This window comes from Cyprinodon tularosa, unplaced genomic scaffold (assembly GCF_016077235.1).
Source record: "Cyprinodon tularosa strain WSP-4 unplaced genomic scaffold, ASM1607723v1 ctg164, whole genome shotgun sequence".
Lineage (NCBI taxonomy): Eukaryota > Metazoa > Chordata > Actinopteri > Cyprinodontiformes > Cyprinodontidae > Cyprinodon > Cyprinodon tularosa.
Genome location: NW_024038475.1, coordinates 1,069,762 through 1,079,900, shown reverse-complemented (window position 1 = coordinate 1,079,900; position 10,139 = coordinate 1,069,762). Strand labels below are relative to the sequence as shown.

The following is a 10,139-nucleotide window of genomic DNA, read 5'->3' as shown; positions in this document are numbered from 1 at the left end:
CTATTTATTTCTGTCATTAAACGTTTTGAAACCTCCCACTATCTGTCTCACCTGAATACTAGGTCCATCTGCCCTCTTTTATGACAGATTTAGATATAGATAGACAGATATAAAAAAAATATGTGCTTTTTTGTGCAAAAGATGGCTAGGAAGTATAAATTGGTTCTGCAGGTAATTGGACATAAATGTGACAGTAACAGGATTCCAGGTTAAAAAAGACGAAATATACAGAGTGATGCTTAAACGTTTATTTATACTTTTGAACTCATAACCAATGGATTTGGTCTGATACACCCTTTCGTCGATTGTAGAATTTTCTGTATGCATGTGTTTTTACTGATAAATGACCTTCTGGTATTTTGTCCCTTTATTACACTGAAAAAAAAAGATGAGTATGTTCCTCATTTACGAGAACTTCTGCAACAAGATTACTTCACACACTCCTTTGTTTTCATATTCTTGTTGATCCATTGAAGATATTTAGATATGTCTGTATACACATTAGGCACATCGGGGTATTTGCAGTTACGGTGTCTGTTGAAGGACACAACACCAACAGCCATTCCATTGCATACTAAAGGACCACCAGAATCACCCTTTAAAAGACAGAAATCTCACTAAGTTTTATGATTACAATGATCACATTATGATATACAAAAAAATATAACTTACTTGACAAAATCCTTTGTTTGTATTATATCCACCAGCGCAGATCGCTTTGGGAGGAAGACCAGGCCCCCAAATCCTTTGACAGAGTTTTGGATTTAAGAGTGAAACATTCACCACTCTCATATAATCTACTGTAAAATCCTTGTTCTCAGTTTTACCCCATCCTGCTACAGAGCAGATCTCCCCCTCTTTCAGCTTTATTTCATCTTTTGGAATCGGGAGTGTTTTCACCAAGTTGTTTAGAGGAGCTTTTCCAGACAACTGAAGATATACAAAAAAATGACACCAACTTACTAGATATTTACAAAATATCACTTTACATATAACTTGTGTTACTTACTCTAAGGATCATAAGGTCATCACCAAATCCGGCAGATATATAAGTTGGGTATTTGCACATGTATGTAATGTTTAATGGACTAATATTCCACTTCCTTAGATTGTGGGTTCCCAGAACAACATGATCGATTTCTCTGAAAATTTGAATTGTGAAATCCTTAAAAGAGAGCCTTTTTACTGTTAAGAGTAAAGAACAGACACAGAAGAGCACCCTGGACTCACTCAGCACTGCAGTGTGCAGCAGTGATTACAATGTCCTCGCTGACCAGAAACCCTCCACACACATGACCCCATTTGTTTTGCACCGAGACCATGTACAACATAGAGTTGCCTCTGACTTTTTGTCCATGTATGATGTCAGCTCCATGGACTGAAAACAGAACAAAAGGTTAAATATATGCTCTGTGAGACAGAGTAAAAATCTGATGATATCTTACCAATTTTGAGGCATGCCAGAATGTAGAAAAGCAGAAATGTGCTCAGACTGTGCATGATGCCAACAAATCAAACTTTTGTCCACAAGAGTGTAAATCTGGGTCTTTTATACATTTTAGCAGGCAGTCATTATCTTCAAAAATCTTTGTTTTTAAAGCCACATCCCTTAAGCTGACATACTTTCAAGTTTTCTCATCATCTTTGAGCCCACGACAATCTGTGTCAAAGTGTCTTCAATCTATGAATATGAACGCTTCTCACAATCTGTTACATTTTTTTTTTTACCTTCCAATCTTGTTTTCGATTTTTCAAAAAACAGCAATATTTCATTGCTTTTTTGGGGGATTCTGTTCATCACAAACAGAACTATATTCTTGAACAATTAGTAAATCTGTATAATCTATTCCACGAACAATTAAACTATCAATAATGAATGTATTTTTATGTGAAAAGCTAAGGGGATTGGATATTTTAAAGTCATACAGGGAGATTTAAGTAATCAGAGTTCTTTTGCTAATGTGCACTGGTCTGCCTCGGTGCGATGGCATTGCGCTGGGTATTTGTTGCTGTGCAGTGTGGTTGGTAAGATGTATGGCGCCAGTTCCTGTTGTTGTTGTTATAGTCAGTGATGGGAGTAACGGCATTGAAAGTAACAGCGTTACTAATGCTGTCACCTTTTTTTAGTAACGAGTAATCAAAATTATTACTCTTTCTGTAACTATAACGCAGTTACAATTGCCGACACCCCGTTACTACACGTTACTCAGGTCGCACAATGAACCTTTTTGTCATGATAGGACTTGCGCGCCTTGTCATGAGAGAGGAGAGGATGAGATTGGATGTCACGGGTGAGAAATATGGATGGATGGATGGATGGATGGATGGATGGATGGATGGATGGATGGATGGATGGATGGATGGATGGATGGATGGATGTTGCAGTAAGATGTTGCAGTTAGACAGGGAAAACGCTATCTGATGGAGTTTAGAAGCCCATCAGATACCGTTCCCCCCATGTTGGACAGGGGAAACGCTATCGGACGGGGTTTAGAGGCCCATCAGATACCGTTCTCCCCATGTTAGACAGTGGAAACGCTATCTGACGGGGTTTAGACGCCCATCAGATACCGTTCCCCCATGTTAAGCAGGGGGAAGGCAATCTGACGGGGTTTAGAAGCCCGTCAGATAGCGTTCTCCCCATGTTAGACAGTGGAAACGCTATCTGACGGGGTTTAGAAGCCCGTCAGATAGCCTTCCCCCCATGTTAGACAGGGGGAAGGCAATCTGACGGGGTTTAGAAGCCCACCAGACATCGTTCCCCCCATATTAGACAGGGGGAACGCTGTCTGGCGGGGTTTAGAAGCCCATCAGATACCGTTCCCCCATGTTAGACGGGGGGAAAGCTATCTGACGGAGTTTAGAAGCCCATCAGATATAGTTCCCCCCATGTTAGACAGGGGGAACACTATCTGACGGGGTTTATAGGCCCGTCAGATAGTGTTCCCCCATGATGTCATTTACGTTGAGTTGGAATAAATGCAAAACTCTCTGCAGGTTCTTGTCTTTGTCGTCCACTCTATTCAGCTGGCTTTTAAAACACACGGCGAGAAGGTGGGGGCCTGGTGGTGAGGGTTACGGGGGGCGAGAAACGCAAAAGTAAGTAAGTACCTAGTTACTTTTATTGTGAAGTAACTAGTTACTATAACTAATTACTTTTTCAAAGTAACGTGCTCAACACTGGTTACAACACTAGTTCTGAAGTTACTCTAACCGTATAGCAGCACTTTCACATAACCGTATAGCAGCACTTTCAGATACACTTTATACTGCTGCACTACTTGGCACTTTTCGCTTTCATTCTATTTTTATGGTTGGTGGTAAGGTATCAATGATCCTTGTGCTAGCTTAGCACTACTGTGGCTTGCTTCTCTGCCCCCCCTGTGGGGGGTCACATGATGCGGATTTCTTATGGTGTGCTGGTGAGTTCAATAAAGTGCCTATGATGTCAAGACACAGTTTTGCTGTGCCCATTTATTTTGTTAAATAGAAGATTCGACAAGTATGAGGCCAATAAACTTTCCCATGGTTTCCAACTCCTTGCAAACGCTTGCAAAGTGTTCAGCACAAAAGGGGTTATTGACCCTCCGAAAAGTCGCTAGAAGTCAGAGATTGAAGTCATCATCTAATTTGCATGTTTAGTAAAGCTTTTATCTATATATAGTAGAGAAGAACAGCTGTGGCATGGCAGAAAGTGATTAAAACACTAAATATGTTTGCAACTGAAAAATAAGTCTATAAAAAAATTGTAGTTTTCAAGGATGTTTGTTTTAGACAACTCAGCCTTTACTCCTCACTGAAGACGGTAAATTAAGGGAATTCAGTGCTATCTTTTCACGCTGCCTGTCTGACTGCATGCCTAACTGCCCACCCGTATTCATGAGTTAGCTGTAGAGTTACATTGTATTTTGAAACTAAAAATATACAAAATAATCATTTGATCTGGGACATATAATTATGCGTGGGTTGCTCAGTGGGACAGTGGGTAGCACTGCTACCTCGCAGCAAGAAGGTTCCGGGTTCGATTTACAGCCAGGGCTCTTTCTACATAGAGTTTGTTTGTTCTCACTGAGCATGCATCAGTTCTCTCTGAGTAATTTGACTTCCTCCCACAGTCCAAAAACATGACTGTTAGGTTAATTGGCTTCTCTAAATTCTCCTTACGTGTGAGTGTGTGCATAAATAGTGGTTTGTCTCTCTTTTGCCCTGCATAGGACTGGCGACCTGTCCAGGGTGGACCCCACCTCCCGCCTGTAGACAGCTGCATATAGGCATCAGCACCCCTCGCAACCCTAACTGGGATAAAGCGTGACAGAAAATGAATGGGATGGATGATATTGGTAAATTGATTTAATTGTACATATAATCATTTTTAATTCATATTTAATTGACTTATGTTGTTGTTATTAATTTAGTTTCTCCCTGTTTAGGTTCTCCAAAGTAAAAATGGGTCTTTTTAATAGTATCAAACAATGCCATATGACTTCAGTTGTATTTTTAGAAAGCTTGTTTGTTAGAATTGTTGTACTTTGTCAGAACTGTCAATGGTGTTTGAAAGGTTCACATAAACCCACAGACACATATCTGCAAGTCTGAAAGTATGAAACATACGCTTAAAAGGAGGCTAAATTTACATCATGATCAAATAGTGCATCATTCAGACTTTTACTTCTGTTTCTGATTTCCAACTGCAGATAGAACTGTGCAGTGAACACCTGATTGGCAATATAACAGCCTCAAGCTTAACTTGTGACTTGAAGACCATGTCTAAGTTGCCCGACCTCCTCAGCCAAGTCTTGATGAACCCAGAGAAAGAATCGTTTAGCCAAATGTATTTCTTTCAACTTGCAGTAGAAAATGACAATAAAAATATTTACTATATCAGAGAGTTCTTCTGTGCTTTTTACTGATTATCAATATTGACAATAAATCAGTATTTTTTTTCCACAAACAGCTCTGTCTTCCCAGCTGTTAAAGTGGCGGATAGCCAAATATTATATGATAATGTCTTGACCACTACAGCCATATTTAATAAGGTGAGATTTTGGCTAAAAAAAGAGACCAATATTTTACAATAAAGGGTTCAAGATTATATTGTTTTTTGTATGCTTTTGCTGTAGATGAACTATTGTCTAGTGGTTTTTAACTTCATATTTTTGAGATAGGCCCCATTATCTGGATGTTACCTCTATATGCAACTAAGAGACAAAAACATCATACCATGCATATATCATAAAATTAAACATTTTTGTAAAACTCTCAATCATTCATGTAGGATGTTTAATTTAACAATGTGTATTATTTCAGACAGAAGCTGTGGACCTGGTTTAAAGTGAAGAACACTGTATTCTCAAAATATTTTTTGTCCTTTATGGTTCTTCTTCTCAACAGAAAAAAGAGAAAAAGTATTGACGGGATTTCTGCAGCTTTTTGTTTTATTGCGCAATTGAGATGAAGCCTAGAAACAGCCAGAGTGACCTAAATTAGAAGCACAATCTCTCCTCCCACACACTATGAGGTTGAGCTGGATAATTGATCCCTTCTAAAAGTCTGCAGATTAACACGTTTTTGTCTCTACAGCATGTTTGAGCCAGTCACGATATTTAGAAATGTCGGTATAGACATTGGGCACATTTGGGTAGTCGCAGTTATTGTTTAGGTTGAATGACACAACACCAACAGCTATCCCGTTGCACACCAGAGGGCCACCAGAATCACCCTGTAAGAATGAGAATTTTTTCAGTTTTTATAGATGTATCCAATAATGTTTAGATTATATACTCCAAACATAAAAGACATACCTGACAGAATCCTTTTCTTGTATTATATCCACCAGCACAGATCACATTGGGTGGAAGCCTATACTGCCACTCCTTATTGCAGACTTCTTTATTGATGATTGACACTTTGACCACTCTCAGATCATTACTGAAGTTGTTGGTTTCAGTTTTACCCCATCCAGCGACAGAACACATTTGATTGTCATCTAAGAAAATATCAAACCTTGGAATGTGAATGGTCTTTACTCTGTTGTTTACAGAAGCTTTCCTTGAGAGCTGAAAACACACAAACGGAAAAAAGCATTTAGACTTACAAATGTCCAAGTTCTGTTTGCACATCCATGAGTGAATAAAAAAGTCAACACCTTTATAGGATTTAGCTTTTTTATAATAACAATAACAAAACATTTAGAACTATCAATATGCACAAGTCTTTGTATGTAATATATAATGTGATGCTGCTACATTTTGAAATGAAGCAGTCTTGGCTTGGTTATCATGATAATATTTGTGATGGTAAATATTATCATTTTAAGGTTCAATTATAATGAATACCATACTTTATTGTCACTACAAAACCCTTGTTTCCCTAAAGCATTAAAGAGGTTGTCACTGCAAATATAAGTAGAAAGTGGATTTTTTTTTTACTATAAAGTTAGTCTTTAATGGAGCAGTGCTTTATGAAATAAAAATTAAGATTTTTCTTAAACATGCAGAGGGAAGGGGAAATAAAAATATTAAAAATTGTTGTGACTTAGGTTTTTAGCTAAATGTTTGCACTCTTCACTATGTTTTGTATAAAGCCTCTTACCAGCCTGTCAGATATTCAATACCAGCCAAGTGTCTGCTTATACGTCACAGGACAACAACAACAAAAAATGATATTGCCATGTTCTTCTGTTTTTAAAACCATTCTACAGATCTTAGATTAGATTAGATTAGATTAGATGAGCTTTACTGATCTCACAGCGGAGAAGTTCACTCGTCACATATTGGCATAGAAGTTACAGAAGGTGCAAACAGGGAGGAAAAGGTGCATTAAGAATAAGCAATATATATACAGTATATCCAGGTATATACAGTATATCAAGATAAATAGGATTAAGGTGCAAGTGTACATGTATCACACACAATGAAAAACAAAATAAAAATAAGAAATAAAAAAATAAGAAATAAAAATATGTACAATATCTATCTCTAATCTGCAAATGAATTTGTCAAAGCTTTCAATATTTAATTTGTTTGTAAGCATTCATCAGTGTAAATAGAGGGTGCATTTTTTGCATATATAATCTTAAATTATATAGTAAAAAAAGGTAACTTTACAAAGTTGTTAAATTTATCAGAAGCTTCTTTCCAAAATTAAGAAAAAAACATATTACTCTACCAAACCTCTCTAAAAGTGAAAATGGCATATTCAGAATCAGAATCAGAATCAAGTTTATTGCCAAGTAGGTTTGCACTTACAAGGAATTTGACTTGGTGTTGTTGGTGCAGACAAAAAACAAAACAAAATAGCAAAATAAGATAGAATATATATAAAATATATATATATATATACACACAGAAGCTATATACAAACAGTAGACATGTCTGAATGTCTCCCTGATGTTAGGCCTCTGTTCATATCATTTACGGTTAATATGGTCTTGGAAAAAATTTATAAAAACTTTGCACATGTAGAACAATTTCCTTTGTTGATATTCGATTAGAGGTTATTACCATTAAATAATTTCCTCTTTATCATCTAATTCTGTACTTAACCTTTATACAGACGATGCCACTGGGACATTTTGTGTGGATTGACAGTCAATATGGGAGCATGAGAAATAATTAAAATAATGATGCTATTAGTAGTACTACTGCTAATAACATCTAACATAATGTTAATAACAATTATGGTGTAACATAAAACTGATAAATGCTGATAAGATTGATAACCATGATGAATATAAAATATTTCATATAAAATACTTATATAATATAAATATATAGGTTAAAATATACTTACCTTGAGAAGCATGATGTCATTGCCATACCCTATATCCCGGTAATCTGGGTGTTTGCATGTGTATTCAATATTTATTTTCTCTTTGTTTGAACTCTTGAGATCATGACTTCCCAAAACAACCACATCAGGTTTGCTGAAATTAATTAGGATAAGGAGATTATTGATATACTATATCAGCAACAAATAAACAGAATTAAACCATAGACTTACGGTGTACCGCAGTGTGCAGCAGTGACCACAAAGTCCTCACTGATCAAAAAGCCTCCGCATACATGATCCCCAGCGCTTTGGACTGAGACCATGTACTGCATTGAGTTTGCAGGGGCCTTTTCTCCATTTATGATGTAAAATCCGTAAACTAAAAATTTAAGTAAAAAATACAGTAGGTCAGTGATTTTTTTATTTAAGAAAAAAACATTCCTGTATTGTTCTTACCTGTTTTCGGGAAGAATATCAGAACAACAAAAAGGTGAAATTTATTGAAGCCAAACATGGTGTCAGCAAATGGTGCCAGACTGATTCTAGCTGTGCAAAAGTTTTTAAGCTGACCCTTTTATATACTTTCCCTGCAACTCTTCTTATCTAGGAAAATCAGTATTTGCTTCATTTTTAACCACATCCCCTTCAAATGCAACAGGAAGAACTTGAATTATCTTTTGTAATCTTGAATTCTCAAAATTCTGAAGCAAATACTATGTAAGTAAATATGAGAAACGCTTTTGTTCTCTGTCGTAATTTCTGCAATACCATTTTCAGTGTTGGGAAAGTTCTCTTTCTACGTGAACTAGTTCAAAGTTCAGATCACACATTTTAAAATGAACTAGTTCAGTTCATAGTTCATAATTCAAAATTTTGAACTAAGTTCACAGTTCCAAAAAATGAACTAGTTTATAGTTCTTTTTTTTCATATATTGCTCAATTACATCATAGCCTACTGTAGAACCACAGACAGCAATTATTTTATCCTTATCCAACCAGGGTTTACATTAGCATTGAGGGGACAGCATTTCCCCATTGTTGCTTTAATGCTTTGTTGCAGTCCATTCACTTCTCACTAGTAGCAGCTGCAGCTTTCACCCCTACAGTATATTCTAAAAAACATCAGGAAAAATGTGCTGCTTGAATGGTCTTTTTTATGAGGAATTATTAAAAGAAAAACAGGTAAGTAGTCTTTAAGGTGCAAATGCTTTTTTAATTTTTCTAATTTTTTCTATTTGAAATTCCATTTCAGTACATACTAAAAAGGAATACTGGAATCCTGGAAAATTATACCAGGCAGGTTTACATGAATAGTAAAACCCTCAAGAACATTTTACTAACACAAACTGAGGGACCAGGCTGAGGTAGGAATTTAAGGTTACTGAAGTGCGGATTTTTTTACTGAAAGCCGGCGGGCAACGTTTGCAGAGAAATGTAAGATTGTTGCCATCATCCTCACCGACCACCTGGTCATAAAACTGTTTTAAGTGATCATACTGCTGCTTTGTCGCCTCCACGGTTGCCTCCATGCTGCTGTGGCTTCCACGCTGCATTTTGTTTTGATGACGCACACGGCTGTAGGCTACGACGCTGGTAGCTGGTGTTGCCAGATTGGGTGTTTTTCCCGCTACATATTAAGGCCTGTTTACAGTGTGATTTAGCCGGGGTTTCGCCTGGAGGGCTCTATAGAAATTTGGCAACCCATTGAACGGAGTTGAACTGAGAGAGCGTGCCGACAGACACCAGAATGAACGAGTTCTTAATAACGTTCATCAGGCAGTAATACAGTACGTTCAGTTCACGTTCGCCCAAAATATGAACGAGTTCATGAACTTTCGTTCAATGAACTCGTTCAGGCACAACACTGACCATTTTGTAATCTACACTGCTTCTTCGATATAACATGTTCTTTTGCTCTGGTTTATGTGACATTATTGTGCTGATCTGTCAATTCCAACTTTTCCTTTATTTTCCTTTTTGGTATTATGCATTCACTGCTCATTAAAAATGGTGGAGGCCATAGAAAATATAATCAATAAATGCAGAATTAAGATCATGTGGCCTGGAAAAAGTTACCACACTGACACGATGAATTGAAATCTCTGAGATCAAAATAAGCCTCACAGATGGGATCCAGGGCGTACCGTTACAAATGACAGAAGACCTCAAAGGCAGTAAGCAAAATCAGTTTATCCATTGATTTGTTAAAGCTGTTGCCACCTGTTCACATATTTCAGATGGCACATTAAATTCTTACTGGAAAGTTATGCGATTTGATAATCTATATCTTTTATTTGCATATGAAAATTCTCAGTCATCCGGGTCATGGCAACTACAAAACAGGCTTAAACCAGAGAAATTGATCTGCC

At 37.0% G+C, this 10,139-nt stretch overlaps 2 protein-coding genes across 2 annotated transcripts; both read right to left on the bottom strand.

The window, feature by feature from the left end:
• Window positions 1–233: 233 nt before the first annotated feature.
• Window positions 234–1,560, bottom strand: LOC119780677 (granzyme-like protein 2). Its single transcript, XM_038280793.1, has 5 exons — window positions 1,446–1,560; window positions 1,231–1,378; window positions 1,010–1,142; window positions 673–930; window positions 234–596 (listed from the first exon to the last, which is right to left on the bottom strand). Exons 1-5 carry the CDS (start codon window positions 1,498–1,500, stop codon window positions 429–431), a joined length of 762 nt encoding a protein of 253 aa, XP_038136721.1. The 5' UTR covers window positions 1,501–1,560; the 3' UTR covers window positions 234–428.
• Window positions 1,561–5,417: 3,857 nt separating this feature from the next.
• Window positions 5,418–8,374, bottom strand: LOC119780681 (duodenase-1-like). Its single transcript, XM_038280798.1, has 5 exons — window positions 8,227–8,374; window positions 8,002–8,149; window positions 7,792–7,924; window positions 5,802–6,056; window positions 5,418–5,719 (listed from the first exon to the last, which is right to left on the bottom strand). The coding sequence occupies exons 1-5, from the start codon at window positions 8,282–8,284 to the stop codon at window positions 5,558–5,560; spliced, it is 756 nt and encodes a 251-aa protein (XP_038136726.1). The 5' UTR covers window positions 8,285–8,374; the 3' UTR covers window positions 5,418–5,557.
• Between the last annotated feature and the right edge of the window lie 1,765 nt (window positions 8,375–10,139).

What these genes read in the sequence shown, in the direction of transcription:
- LOC119780677 (XM_038280793.1), bottom strand. Translation starts at nt 1,500, where the DNA reads ATGCACAGTCTGAGCACATTTCTGCTTTTCTACATTCTGGCATGCCTC. An exon ending in TCTGGCATGCCTCAAAATTG is followed by an intron (nt 1,379 to 1,445) that starts GTAAGATATCAT and finishes TTCTGTTTTCAG; the next exon opens with TCCATGGAGCTGACATCATA. An exon ending in GCTGCACACTGCAGTGCTGA is followed by an intron (nt 1,143 to 1,230) that starts GTGAGTCCAGGG and finishes TCAAATTTTCAG; the next exon opens with AGAAATCGATCATGTTGTTC.
- LOC119780681 (XM_038280798.1), bottom strand. Translation starts at nt 8,284, where the DNA reads ATGTTTGGCTTCAATAAATTTCACCTTTTTGTTGTTCTGATATTCTTC. An exon ending in ATGACATCATGCTTCTCAAG is followed by an intron (nt 6,057 to 7,791) that starts GTAAGTATATTT and finishes GTGTGTTTTCAG; the next exon opens with CTCTCAAGGAAAGCTTCTGT. An exon ending in CAAGAAAAGGATTCTGTCAG is followed by an intron (nt 5,720 to 5,801) that starts GTATGTCTTTTA and finishes TCATTCTTACAG; the next exon opens with GGTGATTCTGGTGGCCCTCT.